We start from the raw sequence: 27,597 nt of genomic DNA, 5'->3' as shown, positions 1-27,597 counted from the left end.
TTGGTGAACAAAGTTGATGCACATGTAATAGTTTTGGATTTGCTTAATTGAAGTAGTGAAGAAAAAATGACAGTTACCATGCTTGCAGATATGATATCTGCCAAAGCTGTAGAAATTATATTGAAGGTACAGCCAGTAAAAGTAACAATCTTTTTTTAACAAAAATACATGCCCTTGTTCTCCAAGTCTCATATATTTATCTTATATATATATTTATCTTATATATACAATATTTTATAAAACTAATTATGTCACTGTATGTGAACAAGAAATGAAAAAAAGACACAGGAAATTATGGGCTGAAAATCATAGTACGTAATACCAAAGATATTTTTTGTCTATGCTATAGCAAAATAAATAGAAACATTCACTGTATTATCTATAATGCAAACTGCTGGAAAGGGAAGTTAGACCTCTTGCTCCTATAGACTTAACCACTTCCCAACTGAGGGATTTGATCTAACAGTACTTTTGCTTGTAGTACAATACAAAGCCCATAGTTCGAAAGTTATGATCTTTTCAACTAACATAAGTAAGTAAGAAAATAAATAAATAAGTTAGTTAATTAGTTAATTAGTTAATTAGTTAATTAGTAAGTAACTAAGGGGAAGCCCTGGGTGGTAGCTGCTCCTAACACTGCATTTCAGAAACAGCACATTTATAAAAAGACTAATACAGCCTACTCAAAGTGAAAATGTATGAATAAAACTGAGAAACTACATAAAATGAGAAAATATCAAGCAGATAAATTATAATTAATTCTACCTCTAATATTCATGGAAATGTTCAGTCTACAGCACGGTGTGTTAGACATTAAGTTAGGACTTATGGTCCACCTCTTTTAAATTCTCCATGCACCATTTTGTGTTTTACATTCATGTTTGTACAACTGGTACAAGACTTCTTACAGTACAAGTTCTTCTCTCTGTAGGGGCTAGCAGAGGTACTCATGCTCAGTGTTGACAACCAAGGAGGAGCTGTACATCCAATTCAAGCAAAATAAAGCTATAACTAGCACTGAATCTTCAAAAATATTTGTCCTGCAATAGTATGGAACACTTAAAACATAAATGTAAATCTAAATATATACATCTAAATCCAAACCTATATCTATATATGTAATTAGATATACATAATAAAATGGGTCAAAAGGAAAATTTTTTGGAATATCTTATTTCAGAAACCTCTCCAAATGTCCCTATCTTTTTTTAATGCCAGCCACCAGTACAGGAAGTTCCTTGAAAGTCTCTAGGTCCAAGAGCAGATCTTTCTTACCATAGGAAGAAAGTTCAAACATCTTAGTACAATGCAGTCAGAAACAAGATACAAAAGTACCTACTCCATAATTCTTGAGAATTACTTTTGTATGGAGACTCACTTGTTAGTGCTGTGAGGCAAGTTAAGATGCCAAGCTATATTAAAATATCAAACTGGGTAATGAATAGGCTTTGAACCTTGATCCTAAGGCTCCAGTTGCTACACAATTTTAAAATATTGATTATATTACCAGTGTTCTTTAATATAACTGTGAAATTGAATTAAAACTAAATGCATTTAGGGAACATCCTGGCTGCAAAGGTCAGCATTCAAAAACAAAGAACCAACAAAATTTAAGATAGATAGTGCACTGTAAACTGGAGAAAGGAATAATATTTATTTTCATTCTCACTGCCCAATAAGCAAACTCCTTTGTCATTAATTCTGCACTGACCATCTTCTGTGTTGAAGGCCTAATGGCTCAAAAAACACGTGTGCTAATTTAGCGAGATCTATAGGCTTCAGAAAGCTTAACCAAATTTTTCTGTTTTGTGAACAAATGCTAACTCAGAATAAGACACAGATCTGTATGCTTGAAGGAATCTAGAAAGGCAGAAAATATTTATACTTTATGAAGTCTAAGTCTTTTAAATGATGGATTAGATTTGTTCTGAAAAGCACCTAATGCATAAATGGCAAATGTGAACACACTTAGAGAAGAAAGTATAAAGACAGATGAAGAAAATTAGTCAGGTGAATGGAGAAGTAGCAGGAAAAGAGGCTCACTGAATGGCTTAGTAACATTAGAAATAATAGTCAACACAACAGCTTAGTTGTCACATGCCTTTTCCACAGTCCAACACATTGCAAGCCACAGGCAATTCCTCCAGAAATCTCTCTTTGACCTACGGTATAGAACACATTAAAATGAAAAGCTTTTATCCAAAGGTAGTTCACAAATACTTCCAATATGTAATCTCATAGCATAGGGGAGGAAATTTAAATAGAAAATTATTAGGTCTGGATCTCAACATCAGAGGTGACATCATTTGTAAGCAATTTACAGATGCTAGTTTTCCTCTCTCTAGTTAAAAATTTTGCTAATATTGCAGCAAGACTTAGTTTCCAGTCCCAAATGCTTATAAACCTTTGTCCTTGGTGTTTTTTCAGTGAGGGTCTGCTGCTTACGTGCTCTCGCATTTTAGGCAACATGCATGCCTCAGTGCAAGTATCCAGATCTTCCTGGTGAGCAGCTCCAAAAGAACATTTTGTTTCCTCGCATTAACCTACTCTAATCTCAGCCCTGACCTGAGGTCAGCTGCAGGACCAAGGCTGGCTTTCAGCTATACAGAAAGTGCACAGGAGAAAGACTCCTGGCAGAGTCACTCTGTGAGAGGTGACAGAAGAGGGACATCCTCCCTCAAAAACAAATATAGTGGTAAGTGGTCTTCCAGACCTAGAATTGAGTAACAATAACCCTACCAGGGTTTTATTGCCTCTGTGAGTGGCACGTTCAGTTTTGCCAATGTTTCTGAGACAAGTCACAATTACAGCACTAGACCTGAGCACAGGGTAAGGTTCAACAGTGAGCAGGAAAGCTGTTGATTCCTGGGTCACACCTCTACGAAGATACACACAAACACACACACTGCTTCACCCCGACATTAAACCAAAGCAGTAATGTCTCTTCATAGATTCTCCGCAAGCAGAATCTCACCCTTAAGCAACTTGCAGAGCAAACAGCAATCTCACAGCAAAGCTACATTGCAAATGATGCAGCAGAGGTTCAAGGATGTGCAGAGCCTAGAGGCCACCTGTATCTGGAACAGTTCTTGCTAAAAAGGAGAAATGGGGTATTAATTAACTATAGTACTTGCCACAAAATATTACAGTTTATAACTAATAACTTAATGTCTTCACTGATAAAAGGGCTATTAGATAAAGTGGAGCAGATAACATATTGATGTTCGGAAATATAACATGATTGCCCTTGTAATAGTATTCTGCTACATGACACAATGCAAGCTTTTGTGATATTGCCCATTATGATGTAGTAGCCACAAAACCAATGTTCCATCTTTGGAAAAGAGAAATCCTTCTCTGTAACTTTTTAAAAGAGCCTGTCGGGACAACTGTAAAAACAATTAGCCTATCTAAAGGACTAAAGGAAGGCCGCTTCATTTAGGGCCCCACAAATGTCATGTGGTTTCTTTGGTTAGCACTCTTTCTTTTGAGGGTTTCACAGACAGGTCTGTTTACATTCTGTTTACATTTGTCACCATTGGGAACTATGTACCTCTCATATCTCAACTGCTACTAGTAATAAAACAACATAGCTGGGGGCAGGCCACCAACTGAATAAGGCAGTAACAGGCTGTATTAGAAAAGGTTAGGGCTGTTGCAGTGGTGATCAAGAAAAAAAGAAATATTAAAATAAAAAGTAGTAAAAAAACCCTGACAATTGTTTGTAACCAATGACAATAACATTACACCAAGACAGGTAATGAGCAGAGGGTAAAGGGATGAACTGAAATTATGAATAGCTCAGATTTCTTCAAAAGGAAGTGTTTTGGAAATTTTTTACCACCTGTTGAGTAGCTCTGGCAAGTCACTCTCAGAAAACTGCATCACTTGGCCAGTCTGGTGGTGGCCTCCTTGCACTGAAAAGGAGAAGTTTGTCTTAAGACATATCAAATCTTGACCATTTAACCCTGCCTTTCTAGCTCTCAAAGTCAAATCACAGATCTCTAATGAAAAATATGACTACATATCCAACAATATTTGAGAAGTGTGTTAAAACTTTTCCAATTTCATCACAGCAGAGAAAGATGGAAAACGTAAAAAGACACTTTAAAACATTAAGTTTCCCCTTAATACACTGCACAGGCATATGACACAGTGATATGAAATTGAACTTGCTACTTCTTTCTTCAGCAGTGGGCCCTGGTAATTTCAAAATGTCCTGTCAATCCTCCATCATGCATAACATACTTTACACTCTCCTCATCTCACTTCACTCCTTCTCCTCCTCCTCCTCCTCCTCCTCCTCCTCCTCCTCTTTCTCCTTCTCCTTCTCCTTCTCCTTCTCCTTCTCCTTCTCCGTCTCCTTCTCCTTCTCCTTCTCCTTCTCCTTCTCCTCCTCCTCCTTTCCTAACTTTTTTCTTCTTTTTCCCTCTCCGCCTCTGCCTCTGTCCTCTTTCCCTCTCCTTCTTCTCCCTCTCCCTTTACCTTTACCTCCACAGACAAACAGACTTTGGAAAGGCAAGATCACACAAAAAAATAGAATAAGAATGTATCATATAGAAATATTTTTTGAACTTAATTAAGCTTCCACTTTTTCCAATGTATATATATCTGCAATGACCTCTAAAACTAAAGAATCTCAGGGAACAAACCCCTTTTAACATTAAGAGAGAAAAACAATCATGAATTATATTCGAGAGTCATATTTGACATTCAAAAGTCACTAAATCCACCTGGATTTACTATGCCCTTGAACTAGTTTTTTACATGAAAATCATAGCTCCTTGGTGACATTTCAACATACCTCCCATCAAATAATACTGAGGCTTGTACTATTTGACTAGAAATCATGAGTCTCATCTTAAGACCAGCTGGAGTCTTTATCAATCTGCTGATGAAGATGTTTGGGCACACACTTAAAACAAACAATTATGAACAGTATCTGCTACTTGACTTTAAAATGCATAAACCACACAGAAAGGTAGTTGGGCCACTTACTTCAATTTATCATCTTACATTTTCATTAAAAGATGCTTCCATGCTGAACTAACAGCAACAACAAAACTTAAGTGAGCTTTGTTGCATGTCAGCAAGTGTGCACTGATGGAGACAGATGCTGTTCTGACCTTTACTTATTAGGATCTGACAGCTGGTTTAGATACCATCTGCCACCCTTTAGGGATGTCACCTGAGAGCGACGTTACTGATGCATCATGATGGCCAATTGCTGCCATTTATACAATGCTTATGGTTCAGCAAATGGAGGCAGAACTTGAATGAAAAAAACATTCTGCTACTACACCTGCTGCAGAAAACTTGGCTCCTAACTGACTGGCTATATAAAGGAAAAAGTTCCTAAAATATTTCTCATGTAAGAATATTTAATTCAAGTTTCAAAGACAAAAATGAAACTCTCTTTCATTTATCACCACAGTGATAATTTAAAGTACTATGGACTCATGACTATCAACTGAAGACTTGAAAGAATTTTCTGTCACTCCTGTTATAAATAACTTACTAAAAGTACCAACCTTTTCCCTTATCTTCAGTGCCCTATCTTGCAGCATGGACACCTATTTTTTTACTATTTCCTCTTTAATACTCTAAGTAATTGAACATTTCTTAAATACAGTCCCTGCAGCACTCAGGAATGCTCTTTTGGGAGCTTAAACATTACAATTTAACTGCAATGTTAACAGTTTTAAACTTCCCAGTCTTATACCTGCTAATTTAACAGTCTCCTCCCATCCCACAAAAAAAGAAACTGAGAAACTGCCAGTTTTAAATAGATAATAGACTTAATGACAGTGTCAGGTCTGTTAGAGAGCAGCCTTTTGGGAAAAGCCAGACGTAGACTGTTTTCCCCTGACTACCTGTACAACTTTGTTCCAGTAGAAACTACCCATGATCTTCAGATGCCATCATAACACTAAGAAGACAACACATCAAGAGACATAAAAAGTTTTTCTCTCTTATGTTGTATAAGTAAATAATAGGATGCAGTTGCTGGTCTGAAAACCTTAGAAATCTATAGAATGAAAACAGTAAACAAAATTATTATCTCTCTAACTTTACAGAAGGTAAACTGAGACTCAAAAGTTTAAACGGTTTAGTAAAGTTTATGTACCAATTTGTTCCTTAGTTACTTGCTTATGATGAAAAGTCCCTATGTATCTTCCACAGATAATGATCCACATTTCTACAACATAAACCTGATTAAAGCAACAAGAATAAAATTAGATGTTTTAATAAGTATATGCCTGTAGATCTAGTTCAATATACATGGTAAATAAAAGCAAATTAAGCAATGCAGTGTGCTTATCATAATCTAAATATGGTGTAGGTGACAGCACTGGATACATTTTAATAACAACATAATGTGTTATGCCTAAAAACTTAAGTTGAAATTACACAGCTTTAATACTAGGTTTGTTTATATTTTCAAAAATCAATATAATTAAAAAGCTAATGGTGTAAGAAACCAGAATAAGACAACTATGTGCAATTCCATTATTCTTCCCACATTCAACTGCTCAAACAAGACACAATGATCCTATACAAAGTACAAAATGGAATTGAAATGGGGGAAAAAGAGGAGGGAAACAGAAGTGAAAGGTTGTCTATATTTATCTTTCCCAACTTCCTCAATCATCCCTCACATGATTACCTTACTTGCCATTGAATTGGTCAGCCGCCTTTCATTATTAAATGCTGTTGAAGAGAATGTTAATAATGCCCAAACTTCCTTTTCAAAAGCAGGATTTGCAAACATCAGAAGAATCTGTGCTTTAGATTCTGAAGCACAAAGAGAAAGGCTGATGCTGTCAGTGATTTTAATTTTCCTACTAGTGGAAAGTGTGTCTCCACTCATCACAGGTAAACCAGTGAGATCCCACAACAGACATGTAAAATCAAACCATTAGTTTTTCCTTTCAGGTTCACCCCTTTAGGACTACAGTGTGGCTAGTCTCAAAAGCTCAAAAGTTGTATCAAATCTGACACTGAAACTGTTTGCCTCCTTTACAACAAACCAACATCACATAACAGAGAATTGTTTCTTCAAATTTCTGGTGGATGGAAATATTGGAGAATGGAAAGAAATAGGATGGTTTCCTTTTTGTTTAGTTTCATTGCCATAAGTGCACAATACAGTCTCTGATAACCAGAGTAGACACCTGCAGGCATTCTAAAGATGGCCCTGCTTCAAAAACCAAATGTTGTTCAGAATGGTTAATAACGCTGTGAGTTTTATGGAGACAGAAAATTACTTTGCTTTGCCTTGCTTTCAGCATTTTTTTTTAAGTGAAAAACATTTCTTGGCTCACGTGGTTCCAAATTTAGCTTCAGCTAGCCAGAACAGGAAGTTGTGTATGGCCAGATCTTCAGTTACAGTACTTTCAGACTGAAACCTGGAGTCCCACTCCCTCTGTTCTGCTGCAGACCTTCCAGCATCTGCCTGTTACATGTGGCTTGCAGTACCTTCCCTTCCGCTGGCTGTGTTACTGAATGAAAGTTGTGGTGAGTGCTTCTGCTGAACTCAGTCACGTTGGTCTACATTGCTCTTGGATTGCATGGGGCCCTCCAGGGGCCCATTTTCACTTACGTAGAAAGAGATGTAGTTTGGAAAGACCATGTAGTGTTAGAAATGGAATAGCCAAACCACAATTCTTGGCTTTCAACAGTCATTCAAGACCTCAGCAAGCTCAGCAGGATTTTTATAAGCTCTCTCTTTGACTCATGTTCTTAAACTTTGCCTTTATTACACTTTAGGTAACTACATGATATTTGTGATATTGAGCCTAGTTGCATATTAAATGCTTACTCAGACTGAAAACTGTTTATATACGAAATTTTCAGAGACTGAAAAGGAATTGGGAGGAGGAAAGCAAAACTGTCGCTACAACCAAAACAGATAAAATGATTTAAAAAAAGGCAACACTTTAGAAAAATGAAAGAAGTCTGACAGCTCCCTGGATATTTTGTGTTTGCAGAAGGAGTGGATTAAATGTTATACTAAAGGAAAAGATTACATGAGCCAATAAAATGTTTCCCTATGAATCTCATGGTATCACTTCTAATGGTACTGCTTTTTGGAGTATCTTTTTTACTTTCTGTTTTAAAATGAAAGGGGAAAAAAAAGCTCACCAGACTAGCAGTAGAAAGCATTAGTTTTTCTGTGTTTTTTCTAGCCTTTAAAAATAAAACCAAGAAAGCAAATTAAAAAGAGGAAGTTTCATCTCTCCAGTCTCTATTGGTGATTTAACACACACAGCATTTTCACTGTTTCAGTTTGACAGTGTTACATATAAAACATTTGCTGATTAACATAAGAACCAACTATTTTGCAGTTTAATCTCATATGTGTATAAGAATCTGAATTACCACTCTTGCTAGCCCATCTGTTTCCCTGATTGCTGCTGGCTTCTCCATAGGGATAGAAAACAGTAATTTAGTTGCCTCATTATTAACACCTGTGATTTTCACTGGCTGAGAACAAATATGCTCAGTTCATGAAAATGCCATACTAGCTTTCAGGTCCTTACTGTTAGAAGGTCATTTAATGCTGGACAAAGGTGGAAGATTGCTACCACTGGAAACTCTTGATGAATTTATTAAAGGAAAAGACAAAGGCTGGCTGTGATAATATAAGCTTCCATATATCACCCTGCCAATGTAATCCAGTTCTGGCTTCAGTTTTTCTCCATCATTCAAGGTGGGGTTTTTTTTGAGTTTTGGTTTGTTTGGGTTTTTTTCAATTTATGCATCAATTGGTTGTCTCAAGGGAATTAGCAAAAAATTACTGCCATGAGCTCCACATCCAGATATCTGGACAGCATCTGAAGTTTTACACTGAGAGAAATACAGTGCCCTGAGGGCACTCATTAAAGTAATTTTTTAAAAACTCATTTCACATTTTTTAATAGTAGAATCTAGAGCTCCAACTTCTTAAAAGCCAGCCATTTTTCTTCTTCATTTCCTTATGATAAACAACGCATATTTTCTTCATCAGATCAACAGCCCTGAAAGGAGAAAAACCCTCTATGAATTACAATGAGCCTCAGGCAAAAAAGAAATGTGAATATTTATTCAAAGGTTAGAATTACATTTTGGGATCTCTATCATACAGAATATAATTTCTCACAATCTAGATTCCTGGTTTACAGATAAATCACAATACAGGATCAAAATAATATTAACTTCACAATTAATTTTTCATTATTGATTGCAAAACTATTGTTAGGAATTGGAGCCTTCAATCTCATACAGTAAACAAATCCTCATCAGGTAATTTCATTTGTGCAGCTGTGAAGAACATCAAAGAGTCTTACAGGAAACATTCTGTCTGGGAGCTGTAGGTTGAGGACCACTAATATAAAGCTATGTAAATAAGTTAGTGTTTTTACATTTATCTTTAGGATGGTCTCTTCCTCTTTTTCATCTTCCCTTAACATTTCCTTCCTCTACCTCCCCTCTTTGAGTTTTCTATTTCCATGCATGAAATATAGTTTCTGTAGAGATAAAAGTCCATGGCTTGATATCCAAATGGTAGAATGTCTAAATAGTGTGATAATGTGAGTGGGATTTGAAGGGCGTTAGCACAGTGATTTCTAAGTCGGAGCGACTGTCTTGTTCAATACTAGTCCACCAACACTGACATAAGGGCTAGAGAAACTACCTATACTTCACGGAACAGAGTTGTATTTCAGACTTATATCCTGCACTTCAGATTGTTTGTAAAGTTAACTGGGGAAAAAAAAAAAAGTAAGACAGACTTTTATTTGTTGCTAGGTAATGAAATTAATACTTTCTTAAAAGGGGGAAATTATCAGATTCTGTCAAAGGAATTGCTCCAAAGAGAATTAATATGTCTCAAGCTGAAACTTATGTATAGTGTAGAAAGACCTCATCGTTTTTTTTACTCTTCCTGCCAACAGATGAAGAACAGTTATGTTAGGCTTGATAAGTGCATTGCTTACTTTTGCTATGAGAAAGCGCAAAGACTTGTTGAGTTGGCAGTGAACAGAGCTACTCTTGAAAAGGTTTCGTCTTTTCTGTTGGAGGTTTCAAAGGGTAGTTCTGATAAACAAATTCTTTTGTATCTCATGTAAGGATTGTCTTATACCTGGCTTTTCTCTATCCAGCAGGACTGTGAAGTGTAGGAGCATCTACTCCAGAGTTTTCACTGTGGTGGTAGCATTCAGGAAACTGAGAGACTCTTACAATGGCTATTGCACTCTTAACCAATGAAAAGGTAAGAGCTGGGAAGCTGAAGCTTCAAATAAATTTGCAATATAATTGGTAGGGTAGATGATTCAAAACATAAGGCAAGCTGAAGATTTCTCTGGGAGTATGTGGTTGCCAGTTTTTTTACAGTCAAGCAGTGAGATTTTCAGGCGCTGTAACATCAGTTTACACCACAGTTATATCATCATTGTGCAAACAAGATTGTGCAAGAAGGTATTTTTCTTTTTCTTCTTCTGTTTTTTTTTCCTGTGTGATAAGGTCCTACCATCTCAATATGATAACTCCTATCTAAAGAGATATTCTCATTGGTTTACTGGGACTCTTGTGTTTACAGTTTTGAGACTATCTTGCTGCTGGACACCCTAAAATGTAGTTACACCTCAGGCCAGATTAGAAACCAAAGCCAATATAAAAATCTGTGGCTTCTTTATTGAATTGATTTTTCAGTGGGAATATATAGCATGATAATTTTGTGCTTTGCACTAGCTGCCTTCAGATCCCCAGGTGGATTTTAAAGGTTTGATATTGATCTATAAAGACCAAAATAGTTTGGTTTCTACCTATTTGATAAACTGCTTCCTTTCTATGGTACAGCAGTAGACAGTGAAAAGCACCGCAGTAAAATGTCCTCAGTTTAACAGGGTAAATTGTATTTCCAGGTCAGAGGGCCACCTTCAATGTGGTCTCCATCATCAATGCAGAAGAGAGTGAAGGGAATCACGATAGAGAAAGAAAGACAAAGGAAGGGTGTTTTGACTCCATAATAGCTTGATTCGTATTGCACTCGGGAGCTTTGTGAAATGCAAAATTTCACCTTGATAAGCTAAGGAAGGACTGCAGCTTTCCATTTCTTATACAAATGCTGTACAACATCAGGAAATGATATGTTCATTATAGCATTTTTGAGACAGTTCAGAGCTGACCATGTACATTAAGAATCCTCTGAGCACATGTGAAGGATTGGGGTGGGTCTATACATGACATCTCAGAGGATCATGTATGATTAGTGAAACTATGGAATTATCACTTTTGGGTATCTCCAGGATCAGAATGTTGAACCCCTATGTCGGTTTTGGTGGAAATATTTTGATTCATGCAGCCTGCTAAAATTTAGTGCCACTGTCATGCTTGGGTTGTTTGTTAAAGATTTAATTGCTATTTTGGATCTCTCTGCACTGGATTCAAGAAAAGAACCCCCAGGAAGAGTAAGTCATCTCAATATACTGTAGACTCCTATCAGCTGGTCAGCTGAAGTGTCTCATAGACTCCACTGCATATACTGACTACATTTCCATTGAGTATGGTGGCAGCTCAAACACTCCTGACACATGGAGACAGAAAAATGCAGGTGCTTTAGTCTCAAGCTTATTCCACTCCTACTCAAAGAATATGGAAGAAACCTCCAGAATGTAGAAGCACACTTCATCACAGAGGAAAAACCAGTTCTGCGTGTAGATGTGTTCACAGAGAGCAATGAACTGCTAGCAGGTTCCAGATTCCCCTGTGCGGAAAGCCTCAAATTCCTGATCTCCAAGTACTCTGATTAAGCAAGAAGCCAAGATGCCACCCAGTAACGTACATTAAGAGACAGTTTTCTTAACTGCATAACACTTATTTTTTAAATCCAGTAAAGTTATTTTCCTCCAATGGTCGTGTTTAAACAGTAAGTAGGTTTTTATTTATTAGTAATACACAACAGTCCTGTGGTCTGAAATCAGCTGACTTCATAAACAATTTGCTCTAACTCCAATTTGCAAGCTACAGATCTACTACTGACATGCACTGCTGGCATCTCCATCCATACCTGCTTATTGAAAGAAACACTGCATAAATTTGGTTTCCAGATTTCAAATGATTAATGCCACTTTCAATTCATCATGGTTAGTAAAGAAACGTGTACACATGGTAAATGTTCTAGTATTGATGGAATTTCCTCTCTTGACTATAAGAATTAGAAACTGTTAAATAATTAAACTAAGCTTGTAAGTTTGGTCAAATAAGACTCTATACTCTTCCCATATTTCACTTGGGATTTCATCCAGTTTCTCTCCTAATTGTGAATATATGGTACCATCAAAGTATTTGCTTTTCCTTTCTGAATTTAATTTTTACTCCTATTTTGTTCTGGTTATCATTAGAAAGGATCCTGCAGTGCCTTTAACTTTCTACTAGGCTAAACGATGCATCGTTACGGAGACACCCAGCAGGAGTTTACATACTCCGCATTAACTGGGGAACCTGCAGATTTTCTCTGAAGTTTTCAAGAACAGTCACTGGAAAATAAGCACCTTCAGTGGTCAGGTAGGTTGTCTAAGTCTGTGCTGTTGTTGCAACCCTCTCACACCTTGTACATCCAATTAGAAAACACAGAGAAATCCTGCGGCCATATGCTGTAGTCAGCAACAAATAATGTTGTCCACCACTGGCCAGTGCAGGATCCACTACATCCATGTCACTCTTTACACATGCTTGTCCCATCTTTCTCAGATGTCTCCAGCCTTCCCAGAGAAGCTATTCCAGAGGTCTGCTGTTCTTTACCATTAGTAAGCTTTTATAGTGTTTGCCTGCTTTGTTGGACTCTAAATTTATCATGAATAAACCTAAACAATAAATTGAATGCAAGTTATGCTACTTGTTTAAGATATGCTAAGGAGATGACTACTTTAAGCTGTTCTATATTGTAAAGTAGCTATTTTGGGGTAGTTGTCAAACTATAAGGCATCATTTTATTTCACAGCCATATTCACCTCCAGTTTTACAGACCTCATAAAATGCTTAATTGCTTCTCATGGACAAATGTCTCCAAATAAGGACTGGAGAAGAGATATTACTGTCTGAGGTTGTTTGGTTCTTCCTTCATGTCTTGTTATCCTTTTTCATTGCTTCAGTTGGAAATTGGCACAAAATTTATTTTCTCATCTCTTGGTGACACCGTTATACCTTTTCAAAGCAGATTGTGTATTTGTTTTTCATTTAGACATTACTATGCAACTCCTCCAGGTTGCAACCACAGAGCAGTGAGGCAGCCATTCAGTTACACTCTTAACTCTCACCACTCATGTAAGTCTTAGCATAGTGGAAAATAATGCTGCTACCAGAGGAGCTACAGCCTGTTCATTAAATCCATCCATCTTTTTTTCCAGTCCTGTGGAAGGACAATAATCAGCTGGAATCAAGGTTTTTTTCACAGGTATTGTCATTGCTATAGTCCTATATCTAATCCTTATTTCAGTAGAAAATTAAAAAGATACTTTTTCAGGTAATCAGACTCAAGTTTCTAAATTCCCTTAAATTATAGTTGAAGCTGGTAATGAGAAACCACACAGGACTAACAGAAAATCTAAATGTGATTGTACTTATATGTTGGTATGTTTCTAATATTTTCATAGAGTTGATTCTTATTTTTATCACCATGAGATGGTCCTGAAATAGATCTACACATCGATCCCCTAATCCTTACGTATCTCAAAATTATGCACTTCTTTTTAAGAGTTAGAAGGCTGTTGTCCAGTTCTTAACTTAAGTTTCAACTCTTAAAATTCTTCTCTGTCAGTCATTTCATGCACAGGAAGAATATAAAATACTTAAAAATCAATATCTCTCCAGTGCTAGAGAGTAAAAGCACTTCTTATGCAATGACATTTTAATAGTTCCTATTCTTTGCCATAAAAGAGCATTTTTAGATTTCATCTTATTTGAACTCTCCATTATTTCAAATCTTGCATTGTATTTTCTTGGTCACAAGTTTCACTTGCATAGCTAAGTACAAAAGTCATCTGATTTCTCTTCATGAAAATGATTATGCCCCATGCACATCACTCCTATGGGACATAGTTTCTTCTCAAACATCTTTAATGAATAGAAAAAGACTTAAGCACATGCTTATCATTAAGTATGAACATATATCTTTTGGTTAGCTGAAACTCAAAGTTCTGGAAGGATTTCAGCTCATTAGCAATTTTCTCTAGTATTTTAGAAAGGTAGTATATAATTTTTGCCTTGTATAATATTAACACATAAACTTCAAGGCAATTAAAATAGCAATTTTTAATGGCTTAGTTAGTTACAATTGTAGACAAGCCTTTCTGTTTGCTGAATACTCAGGCAATAAACCAATGCTTATTTACAGCCTGAAATTCTACTTAGTATAGTTCAGCATGATCGTAATTACATATGACTAGAACCAGGTTAAACTTTAGCTAGGCCAAATTCATTGGATCAAGACACTGATATAAACACTGAGTTAGAGTATAGAATAACTCTATTACTATCTGATTAATTAAATTAATTTTCAGGGAAAAAAAAACCCACCTTGTTTGTTCTGATACTGAACAGCTGCTTAGATGCACATGTGACTCCTAGACCAGCTGCATTAAATTACTTACGCTTGTCTGATCAGTTTTCTCTGAATCAGTTATTTCTTCAAGTCAGTATCTTATAGGGCTTTTATCACTGTTGTTCAGAGTTTTATAGATAAAAACAGAGTGTTATCTGAGGAGTTACTATCTAGAAACATGAAATTTGAAGAGTTTTGCACTTTTTTTGTTTCTCTGTTCAACCTAATTAATATCAGATGTGATCAATAAGAATCATATCCAATTAGATATTCTTATACTCAGATGTTGGTAAAAATAATTAAATACATCTGTTTATCTGATGATAACAAAATGAGGTAACACTTTTTTCTTTTTTTTCTGAGACGTACCTTTGAATGTGAATTAAGAGAATAGAATTCTTTAAGATGTAAGTGCAAATAATTACAATTATTAGAGGGCACAATCAGTGATTTCAGATCAGTTTAACAACCATCTCTAAAAGTTGTCACTGAGAAGACATCATTAAATAACATCTACTGGAAAGATGCAGGGTTTGCTTGTAGCCTTAATGCTATTTAAGGAATGTGCAATATACCTGTACCTCTTTAGAAAGCAGTGACTCTGAAAAGATACATAACATTTCAAGTAGAAAATCAGCTGACAGTGACTTCCCAGTATGACTCTGTGGAGGAACATCCTTGGATCTGTAAACAAGACCCAGGGGCGGGCAGAAGAGTAGGAATTTGATTTTAATGCTGAATAAAGGGGTTTTAAGGAGTCCAGCTTTAAAGCATACCAGTCACAAGAAACAGAATCAGATACCTTATTCCAGGATGGAGATGTCTTACAGCAGGAGACTTGCATGCATTTGTTTGGTTTTTTTTTTAAAGAATATCAGGAGATAATCCTATATAATGTGTAAGTATCATCTTTAGAACCTCCTTTTTTTTTTTTTTAGAAGGGCTCTAGAAGAGGTGTCAAATGTGTTTCAGTGATGAGAAGCTGAAGACAGAGATCAGAATACAAATGAAGATACAGCCTTTCACAGTGACGGTGATTAGTCATCACAGCAGCTAACCATTCAGTTGGTAGATTCTCTATCTCTCAAAGCCTTCATAGATCAAAACTGAATATTTCCATGGAAGTTATCTCTTAGTCAAACACAGACATTCAAATCTGTAGGCAGTGTAGCTGGATGAAAACAAGTTTTAGTTAAGCCCAGGGGTAACTTTGCTGGATGAAATTTAATAGTCTATACAAGGGCCTACAAGGATGTTAGCTAATCTAATGGGCTCCTGTAAATTCAGAAGGTATGTATTAGGAGGGTAACTACATTGCCCTCTTTGCCATGCTACAGTTTTTGGCAGCTAATGTTCATGTATCCTGGACTGCAGGATGATAATTAGACATTCAGTATCATTTCAGCAAAGAGAAATAATGTTTCTTCTGAACCATTCCTGTGGTATATTTGATTTGTCAAATTGGACCAATACTAGATAAAGCAAAGTCATCTTCATCTATGTGGTGTTTAAGACACAAACGGGACTTTGAGCAAGAGCGTCAGAGTTGGGTGTCTATTGCAAACTTTGCTGCATTACATTGTAACCACTGCTCCCAATCTTGGGGGTTTTTTTTGTATTTTTTTTTTCAGATGGTCAGCTTTGAGTAAATTTGCCATACGAAACTGATCCTCCTCCTAGTCATCTGAAGAAAATGCTCAGAATGGAAAAACAGGCCCAGTGGAGTTCAGTTTGAAACTATGATATTAGAAACTCTGATACTATTAGTGTGATGGTAGAAAGGGAAATAGTTACAGTGAATGAAACCACAAGAACCTCCCCTTAGAAACAAGGTTGAAAACATGTTTTTAGGAGAGCTTTAATTTACTTTTCAACTACTTGCTGAAAGCTGTGGTATCATTAGTCTCGGCTGAGGTTTTAAAACCTCTGCATTAGCAATCCCAAGAAAACGATGCGGCTTGGTATATTAATTACAATATCTTACTTTGCTCAATTTGCAGGTAAGTAGCAAGGGGGGTAGTTGTTCGGGTTTCTTTTTTTTACCCCAGAATTCTCCAAACCCTAACTGATCAAGAAAGGCAGAGCTAAATTTTAAGCAAGGATGAAAGTGTCAGTTGCTCAGTTTTACTTTGTAAAGTCTTCAAGGTGCAGTTTTATGGAGGAAAGTAAAAATGGGAAAAAAGTATAAAAGTACTTAAAAGAGTAGATAGATAGAAATTAAAATTACACCTGACTGACAAAATTAAAATTACATCTGACTGAAAAAGGAGAAAAATATGGGTTCATTTTTGCATGTTAGGAATCTATACTGATATTTTTATATACAGGTCAACTGGACAACATATTAAGTTTATTTCAGGATTTTTATAAAACTGGGTCTTGGAGTACTTTTAAAAGTGTATGTATTCACTTACACCAAAAAATTTAAAAGAAAAAAAAGTTATTTGGGACTAATTTTTTTTTTTAATTGTATAGTCTGATGAAAATGCAAAAGATATTTCAGATATGAGCCATCTTTTTCTTTTCACAAAGTTAGCTACCTCTCCTTCATAGACTGAGGTGAGACTGGTTTTCTGTCGGTAGTGAAATATTGCTATCAATGTAATGTACTGATTTTTTAAGATATTTATTTTTCACCCAAATGAAAGGTGTATCCCAGAAACTCCTCTGGATTATTTCCATTTTAAAATGTATTAGCTTTCAGGAATCTCTTTCAAGTACAGCCCAGTCATTTCTGGACATATATTTCTTAGTATATACATTCAAAAGACAAAAAGTCTAAAAAGAATGACTATATAAAAATAGGAGTAACCATCTGTTTTAAAACATCTTATTGATTTGTTCTTATATTTTTAAATCATGTTTTGTCTGCACTTAGTAATGTTTTTCCAATTTTTTATACTCCATATAAAAATGGAGATGTAAAACTTAAAAGATGATAAACTGTTTCATTTGAAAGCAATTCCATAAATCCAAGAACATTTGTGATGGAAATCTAGATTTTTGTCCTCAGATGGAAAAGAAAAGATTCGTTTCACAGAATTTTTAATGTCTTCTCCTGAACTCATTACTCTATGTGAGAAATAGGTGCTTTTACGGTTAAAAAAAACCCAAACAAATATTTTATCTGCTTAAACCTTTGTTGTGATTGGGATGAAATTAATCTTTCCTTTAAGTTACTATTTCTGTTTGTTGACTACAAAGAGACAGTATGGTTAAGTGTAGGCATTTAAATGTGGATATTTGAAGTATAAATAACTGAGTTTAAAGTATAATAATGTCATGTGATTTATTAATTAAAATTTCAAAACTCAAATGCAGATAAAGTTTAGTGATGTCAGGTGATAAAAAGAGTGAGACGTGACCTGAAATACATGTCAAGTAGGGGATCGTTCTGTTATTCACAAGAAGCCATAAGAGTTCATCACTACGCTGCCTGGAAAGCCCTTTCAAACTATTCGCCTGTTGAGGGCTGCCTAAGTAAAGTGCACTTCAGTGACCTCCAGGAGCTGGCTCATGCCATCATGCCTGTGGTGAGGGAGAAAACGCAGACATTGCAGCCTGCCAACTTTTAGACTGGCTAGTGACTGCCTCTGGAAGAGGAAATATCTAAATGCATTATCAGTTTAGCCTTCTGGATCCTTTTCAATTAGTATCAGATTTGTTTCTTGAGGTGTATTGTCTGGCTCGCAGCGCTTTTTTGCCCTTTTTTTTCCTTTTAGCTGTTCAAAGAGCAGTAATAGATTTACTTCGGCATGCTCCCAGTCATTTTACTCATTGTTGCCTGTATATGTGCAAGAATTTTCTCTCAAGATATCCACTATCTATGGACTCATCATCCTTCTGCATTAACTGTACACAGTTAGTTTATGTGTACAGAGTATCCATACAAGGCTTTACTTGAAAAATCAAAAAAATACCCAAAGACTCTGGGATGTGATGTCAGGAACTACCAAAGCTGAAAAATTATGGAAATTGAAGATTGTTTTGAGATTCCATGGAAAATATTTCAAGCAGTGAGCCTGAGTAATCTCGAATAATCCTTGTATTTACTTTAACACAAGCATAGAATTTCTTTTTTCCTAAAGTATTCATTACTGTTGTGTTTATTTCATTTTTAATTTTTACTCTGTTTAGCTGTAGTTATGTTTCCTTTTTTTCCAGTATTCTTGCCCATAACAAAGGGCATGCAAATATTTAAATAATGATGTATTGAAATAATAGGATAAAATTCATGGAGCATTAACATTACTTTTAATGAAGGTAATAATGATCTTTAGTTTCCTTTGGTCTAATTCCATTTTAATATAATACTGGCTTTTATTCTGATATTGATCTCTAGAACAATTGTAACTGCCATTTTCCCCCAGATCCCCTTCAAACACACAGCATGGAAATAGATTTTTCACATCTTTTCATTAGTTTAATAATGACATAACTATCTCATACTGCAAATTTTATCTGTGCTATTGGCAATATGTATTTCCTGGTAAAACTCCTTCATTAAAAATACTATAAGCACATACATAGCAAATGTGAAAAGAGCATTTCAGTTTTGCACATTGATCAGAAAAAAAGGTATTTTCAGAGCTTTTTCAGTAAATTGTTGCTGAAATGAGTTTTAGTTACATCCTTCATTTTCATACGAACTTTAATATGCCCAATGACTATTAAGTCATTATTAATTGTCTAAATAATGTATCTGACAAACTTTTACAGAGACAATAAAATTTGAGCCAGAAGCTGTTGTATACGTAGGAAACATAACATTTAGATGAAGTGCAGACACTTGCAGAACAACACCTTAAGTTTGTAAAAGTATGTGTATTTTTTCTAGAAGCTTTTGCAAGTTGAAAATATTGTTTGAAATTTCCTAGAGCAAAGCTTTGTTATGATGGCATCCCAAAAGTTTAAGAATATTAGGAACTATATGCAAATTTAATCTAGTCCTCTGCTCTGTTTGCAACTCCTACTTTGTCACCTTCTGGGCTTGCAGTTCTTGTACTCTACATGTAATTTATCTGATACATGATCTTTAGGCAAAGTTAATGACTGTCTTTCTAACTCTGTTTTGAATGCTGACTGCAGCATTGGTTTCTTGGAAGGCAGTAGCAAAACTGTTGTTTGCCTCACTCTTGTGCACCTTTCGCTATACATGCTTATAGCTGTGGCTGTCTGTACGTCCAAATATCAGCTATGCCTATGTATTCAGCTGGCCAAGACAACCCTTCCTAAGAGAGCATACCTCTGTTTACTTGAATGGCCTTTATTTACACCTTACAGCCAGCAGTGGGCCAGAGCTTTCAGTCGTGCAATACCCTGAAGATGCTAGCGTGCTCCTTAACTCCACGGTGTGGATGCTGTGTGTATTTGAGTACCCCAGTGAGGAGAACGAGGAGCCAGTCGTGTACTGGAGGAAAGGCCCCGACTGCCACAACCAGCAGAGCCTCCAGTCGATCCCTGGCACGGGCAGGCCACGGGTACACATTACAAAGAACACCCTCAGGGGATTCTCCATCTTAAAACTGAGCAATGTTGACCAGAACTCCAGTAATTCCTATTTCTGCGACGTGACGTTAACTCAGAAAACCCAGAGCAAATGTGGAAATGGCACCAAGCTTATAGTGCATGGTAAGGAGCGTTTGGGAGTGACAGAAACTGACTTGATGTGTGCAAGGTGAATTCAATTTTCCTTCAGCCTTGCTGCCTTCTCTGCCACCACTCACCTCTGGCGGAGGAAGGGTGGGAAAAAGCAGCCGACAGTCGTATGAGTAGGGGAGGGAAGGCACATCTTTTGTTTGAACCATTTATACAGCTGGACAGACAGACTACTCAGGGACAGAGATTTTTCTTTGGATCTAAACCAGTTCACTGTGTAGTAGAACATTGATTCTGTATTTCATATATTCTAAATATTTTATACATAACATTAATTAAATTTTATGTAAATATAGATTAAAAAATAGTTTTTCTTAATATTCTTCACAAACATTTGCTGGATCTTTACTCCTTACCAAAACAAACAAACAAAAAATCAAATCCCCAACAATCTATCATTATATTTTTTGTCATTTTCTTCACTCTTTATAAGCCAATGGTCTCTTTTGAAATATGTATAACTCTTCCCCTATCCTCAAATTATGAATCCAGTTTCTGTAATCCTGCTGGGGATGTGACCTCAGTGACCAAGATACACTATTTCAGATGAGCCAAGTTTTCTCCACGTGGACTTTCCAGACTAGTAAATGCTAAATGCCACGAAGCATCTCTCTCATACTAGATTTCACATTATGTTTAACAATTATCCAGTGCAATTCTTCTGAGTCCCTAAAAAAACACAGCAGCCAATGAAATTCTTCTGACTATCACACCATAAGCTTATATTTGGTTTAGTTTTTTTAAAAAAAGAAGAAAAAATTGTCTGAGACTTAGTAAGATAACTGTTAGTTAGATTGGCTTTTTCATCATTACCTAAGTGTTTGCTACGTAATAAAGATGTTTTTGGATATGCCATTTTTAATAAACTGAGAATTTTGTTTACTATCCATTTTGTAAGTAGCTTATAACATGTTCAAAAATCTCATGTCTGAAGTAAAAAGAAGACAACTTTTCTCTCACGAGAAGCTTAACCTTTTAGCCTGAAAAAACAGTGAAAGAAAATGTGATAAAAATAAAGACAGCTCTGCTGCCTGGTCAATCCTCACTAATCCTTCAAATGAAATCTTATTAGAAAAGTAGCATTTTTTTCTTTTTCAAAGACTTAATTTTCTTTCTCTTTGTTTTAGATTTCAAATGCAAAGACTGTATAAGATCAGATAAGCCCTGGTGGAGTTGGTTCCTTCTTCTTGGATACACCATCTTTGTCACCACAGTTATCATAGCTTTCGGTGTAAGTAATATTTTTAGAAATAAATACTACAAACATAAAGATGGGTGGCATCTTCTGATGGAAAGAAATGATAAGCAGATTAGCCTGAATAAGCACCTGTGGTAATGTAAAAAGTCACTCTGTTTTGTTAACTAAAGAGTTAGAGGTATAATCCCCTGCCTGTGAATGTTTTGAGGTCATGGCCATGAAAACAAAAAAAGGAAGCTGTGACATATAGAGAAATTATATCTACTTGTTTCTGAGCTTCCTGACAACTGGGAAGCTATTTTCTATGTTGCTGGCTGAACTTTTTACTTTTACCTGGAAACAAAAGAGAATGAGAAAAAAATTACCTAAATGATTAGCAGTTTGAAACACATCCTGCTCCCTCTGTGCTTCTGGGCTCCAGCTCCTAATTTCATGAGCTCCCCTGGACACATATCAATGACTGCTCATCTTTTGTCTTACTCATGTTCCGGCCAGCCAATGAGTCATGCCAGGGTTTTATGCCCACTCCCACCCACTAGTTGGTATGGGCCACTGCCTGACATTTACCTGGCCAGCAGTGCAGCACCCTGGCAACTTGAAATTTGAAAATATTTTGCAAGAGAAGAAAAAAACCATTTTTTTATACAAAATTGTCTAAGCCCAGGGTGATTTCTTATGCTTCCCATGATATTTTAATAATCCTTCCCTCTTTCCTAGTTATGGCTCTGTTCCCCACTTCAGGAAAAACTTCATAATCATTTTAATCCATTATTTTTTATGGAACGAAAACATAAAAATCCAGCTATTAATGAATAGTTCTACTTTGATCCTACTTGGGAATAACTTCTATGTAAATGAAACCATTTGGAAGGAAATAAACATGAGCAGAAGAAATCTGAGCTAACTTGATACACATGAGCATCACAGTCTTTGAAGGCATGGATGGCACTACACTCATGCCTAACCCTCAACAGTACAGCATGCTCTGCTTATATTTACAAGGTCCTTACTTGCAAGTGTAATTCAAAGATTATAATTTATATGGAACCTAAAAAATTCCTTGTGCTTCACCAATGTCTTTCCTCAAAACCACTGTTGTGGAGTTTCTTAAAAGTTCACAAACACAGGAATAGGTACCAAACTTAACAGGCTTAGAGGAAGAAAACTTAGCTCTTGAGGAATCAACCTGGTTTTAAACCAATAGCTATTTTAAGTCCAGAAAGACAGATCTTTCAGGTAGCCAAGTCCTGACTGAAAGGCACGATTTCCTTTAGCTTGTCTTCTCCTTCTCAGCTTGTGCAGTTTAAAGAGGCTACTTCAGTGTCACTGAACCTGGCATGGTGGCAACAGCTCCCTCTCTGCTGATATGGCCACACAGCCAAGAACTTCATCATGATATAAGACTCAGCACCAGTGACATAAGTTACAAGACTTACAAAGACATTTACGGTATCTGATTGCCCTTATAGGTCAAGTGAGGTTTGTGTTTTGTTTTCTTTAGTAACCAGTTGTTAAGTACTGTTACCTCAAAGCCACATCAAAACCAGAAATGTTCTCACAGTTCAGGCAGGAGGAGACAAGGTATGTGTATTTAGGGAAACAGTAAACTCATACCAGAGAGAGACGTAAACCTTGCTAAAATACAATAGCAGCAGAAGCTTGCCAGAAGCCGTTTCACATCTGAATATACAAAGTGAGCCAGCCTAGTCTCTCATAAAATGAGTCACTGTGAGCACAATTAGCAAGCAGTAGCAAATTCTACTTGGGTCTGGCTCAGATGGAGTTTAACTTTCTTCATAGCAGCCCGCATGGTGCTGTGTTTTGGATTTGAAGTTAAAACAGTGTTGATAACACACCAATGGTTTGGCTGAACAGTGCTTGAATGGCGTCAAGGCTTTCTCTTTTTCTCACTTTGCTGCCCCAGTGAGTAGGCTGGGGTAGGCTGGGAGGGGACACAGCCAGGACAGCTGACCCCAACTGACCAAAGGGATATCCCATACCACATAATGTCATGCTCAGCAGTAAAAGCTGGGGTAGGGGAAGAAGAGCAAAGGGAGTTTTTTGCTTCCAAGGTGACCATTGCTCAGAGACTGGCTGGGCATTGGTCCACTGGATGAAGGTGGTGAACGATTTCCTCTGCATCAGTTGTTTTTTTGTTGGGTTTCTTTTTTTCCTCTCTCCTTCACTTTTAAATTGTCTTTATCTTGTCCCATGAGGTTTTTTGCTTTTGTTCTTCATATTCTCTCCCCAGTCCCACTGGGAATGGGGGACTGAGCGAGTGAGCAGCTCTGTGGGTGCTCAGCTGCTGGCCAGGGTCAACCCACCACACAGACCGACACTGAAATTTATAAAGTTAGGAAGTTTATAACTTTTAAAGGTCATTCCTTTGCTAAATGACAAATGTTTCCTGTCATGTAAATGTATATTGTATCAAAATCAGAGTGTAAACTAATGAAAGTGGGACTAGATTACTCAAAGGCCCTTTGGCCCTTACAGGCAACTGCTTAAATCCAGCATGTCATGGCTGGTTAAGTCCTTTAGGAAGCTTCTGTATGGAGCTGCTAACCTCAGGAAGAGGTCTGACCTGCCTTTTCTGAGTTTAAAGTCCTCTCACCTGTTCCCTTGCTTCTTACTTCTGCAAAACTTTTCCTGTGCTTCCAAGTCCAGACTAGGGCACAGGAATGTGCTATCCCAATGACACCTGCGTGACAGGTGTGTCTGTTTTATGGAGAAACCATTAGAGCGGTCGCTTGGGGATTCTCCCCAAAAGAAGACACCCATCTCATCCGCTCTCAAAAAAAATTGTTTATGCTACGTAAGAATAAAGAATGTCTCTCCCTCCACTCGCATGCTCTATTTTTTTCTAAAGTAACAACACACAGACATCTTCAATGATAGCACTGGGAATTGGAGAGGTATTAAATGAAATCATTGGTATACAGTTGGACATTGGTATACAGTCGGACACACTTTCTGCCTGTTGAGTATCATATGAAACAACCTGTAAAGGCTTAGAATTCAGCATATAAGAAGCTAATTCACTGAATTAAATTAACACTGTTTGATATTAGTTCTTACTCTTATTTTAAACCAAAATGTAAGATAATTGTTCTGCTGTATCATAATGTCCCACATCTGACCATATTCCACTTGTTTATTAAGTTAGAACCAGATAAGCTATCAAACAATAACTACATAGGTATTAGTATCTTAGCTTACATATCACTAACATTTACTATTACTATTATTATTATTTATTATTATTAATAATAATAAAAAATAGTCTGTCAATTATGAAGGTGTAGCTAAAACTAGTATTTCCAAGTTTCATTTTGACTGTGATGTCCATAACAACTTAAAAAAAATCAGAATAAATGCTGGATTCCTATCCTAGTAACGTTAGCCATATGTTTTCTGAAAAGATGGGGTATCTGATGGAAACATTTCTACTGCTTAATAATATATTTTGTGGAATATTGCAACAGATTCACCAGTGGTGTAAGAAGTGCGAGAATGAGGCAAGAAATACAGATAGCAGTGCTACCCTGCCAAGTGAATGGATTTATGACCAGCCATCCAGATCAGTTAATAATGGTTTTAATCAAGAATATGAAGATATGTCACTAGTAAGAACTTTCAGTGGCATTGGAACGAAAATGGTATGAAAAGCAAGGTGTGTGCAGTTGTAACTAAGATATGAGGATGTGTGATGTGTGGTACTTCTATCAAGGCAGAAAAGAAACATACACACAAATCATTAACTGGGAATGTTTTTTTGTTAAAGTTTTTTTCATCTGTTCATGTATTTCTTTCAAACTAAAGAATTTACCACTCCATGCAGCTACAAATGAAATGAGCTTTAGTGTATGTAACTATCATCAAAATACTGTAAAAGCTAAAGGTTTCAAACCTCTTTTCAATGCCAATAACTCTGACCCCAAGTCAGAGTTTTTTCTACCTCAAGCACAAGAACACAGTTGGAATTTTGTTTTTATCCAGGTTAAGACAGCTTCTTTGCTTTACAAATGCAATTCTGTAATACAGTATCTGTCCACTGTACTGACAGATTTAAAGAAGAGTTTGTCAGAGAGGAATTCCTCACATGCTCCCAGTGCACTGTCTGACCTTATTTCTAACTCCTTACACATTCCCCACGTTTACAAATCCCTGCAACTTCTTCCACTCTTAGCTATTTAGCCAGCTATGCCACTCATGTAATGCATATTGGGTACGTGCATCTCTCAACAGAATGAAAATACTTAATGTGTTTTTAAAAGTTGTAACTTATATGATTTCTGAAGAAACATTAATTACTGAAATCATCTTGACGTGTAGATAGGCACATAGATATAGCTTTACTGCTGTAGGGCTTATCTTTACTGCTTAATATAAAGTATTTGGATTTAAAAAGTGCCTTTTAAACTTCCTTTAAAGTGCTTAGAATACTTGTGGAATCTGTGTAATTAACAGCAATAGAACTAAGCTGCATAGAAAGAGCTTATCATAATTTGCATAGTAATGAAGTGTTGCCTTGGTATACTTATGTATGTGTGACTTGAAGGAAATTAAACCTTTTACAAAATATTTAAATTGTTGAACATTATTTTTTTTCCCAGTCAAATACTGCAAACTGAATATTGTGCTTCAAATTTGCTTACCACTGAAAATATATTATGTGAAAGGAAACGGTTCATAGAATAACATGACAGAGGTTACAGTCTTCTACGTTAATTGTGCAGCAGTTATAAAAAGTGAGTAAACTCTGTTCACTTAAAAGAGGACAGCAAGTCATATATTTGACACTTAGGGCTAGACATTAAGAAGTGGATACACGCTGCTAGCTGGATTCAGGTTCAACTTCATCACTAGCCTCTTTTTCTAATATATTTCCTTATTCTATCAGTAAAGATGCCAAATAATTTTCATTTAAGAAATTGATCTTAGCACTTGATTCCTTTTGGTGAAAGTGCTGGCTAATACATTTAGAAAAAGTGAAATGTGACTTTCAGAGGGACAGATAGACTGTGCTTGAGCATTTGGAGAGGGGGAGGACAATCATGAAGAATTTTTTTTAATTTTTTTTTTTATTTAGACAGTGGGAATTAAACAATGGTCTTCCCTCCTCCTCTACCTAAACTGGGAACTGATCTGCAGTCATACATATTTATGTTTCCAGAGTCAGTAAATCAAACTCTAATTGTGGAATGTAAATATGTAACTAATTTGTTTTCCAGTAAAACTATCTCTTCACTTCAATTGCACTTCTGCACTTCAAATTTCTTTTTTTAAGAATCTTTTAAAAATAAAATCCTCGTTCCATATAATATATGTCTAACTCTTCATTTTAAAGTTAAAATTATAAATTGGGTTAAATATTAAGGGGTTAAATACAGGGAATATTTATACATTTAACATGGAGATTTAGAGGAGAGAAAAATACCCATTCCATCCTTTAAAATGTGAGGTGCAAAGTCCATCTAAGCAAAAGATGCAGCTCTATGAAGAGAAGAACTGAAGGCAGCAGTCACTGAACCAAAGCCACCTTCAAGTAGAAGAAGCACAAAGAGGTCAATGCATTCAGTGAAACCTTCAAGCTCTGGCGTTTTGGCAAAAATGACAAGAATTCATACCTAATCTAGCAGACATAACTAGAAGGTGCATTTAAAAAGCATCTCGTTTAGATAACTCATATACTTGAATGTGGCCGTTTTCTTTCCACTTTATAACACTGCCTCCACTTCAGATCAATGGCCCTTCAAATGAAGGTCAACATGATTTCTGCACTTTTTCACATGGTTCTCAGAAACAGCTAAGCTATTTTCTACATAGTGTTTCCAAAGAAGTTGGACATAAGCTTCCAGTCTGAAAGGTTAAATACTCAGAAAGTTCTGGGGGCTGAAAACAAGTAATAGGTAATAGGTAATACGTTCCATCATCTAACACCAGCAGCACAAGGATAGTAAAAAGACATTATTTGTTATGTTGTAGCCAGCAAGGTCATGGATTTTTATGGCAGCTTAGCACAGAATGAAACATCAAGACCAAATTCAGAATGAGTTTAGAACACACACAATTCTTAACATTAGACACGTGAAATATCACTTTTTTCTCTTTATACTTCTTTTTAAAAAAACTGCACTTTGTAGTGTTAAGAACATTA

The 27,597-nt window shown here is 36.2% G+C and overlaps 1 protein-coding gene across 1 annotated transcript; it reads left to right on the top strand.

Moving 5' to 3' along the window:
- The first annotated feature begins 16,478 nt into the window (after positions 1 to 16,478).
- Positions 16,479 to 26,273, top strand: LOC148055785 (uncharacterized). Its single transcript, XM_087758457.1, has 4 exons — positions 16,479 to 16,581; positions 19,865 to 20,212; positions 21,367 to 21,470; positions 24,923 to 26,273. Exons 1-4 carry the CDS (start codon positions 16,533 to 16,535, stop codon positions 25,100 to 25,102), a joined length of 681 nt encoding a protein of 226 aa, XP_087614583.1. The 5' UTR covers positions 16,479 to 16,532; the 3' UTR covers positions 25,103 to 26,273.
- The last annotated feature ends 1,324 nt before the right edge of the window (positions 26,274 to 27,597 follow it).

Source organism: Nipponia nippon, unplaced genomic scaffold (assembly GCF_047370975.1).
Source record: "Nipponia nippon isolate SJK-2023a ecotype South Korea unplaced genomic scaffold, ASM4737097v1 scaffold_2, whole genome shotgun sequence".
NCBI classification, from domain to species: Eukaryota; Metazoa; Chordata; class Aves; order Pelecaniformes; family Threskiornithidae; genus Nipponia; species Nipponia nippon.
The sequence above is the reverse complement of the archived record's forward strand: the minus strand, read 5'-3'. Positions and strand labels throughout refer to the sequence as shown.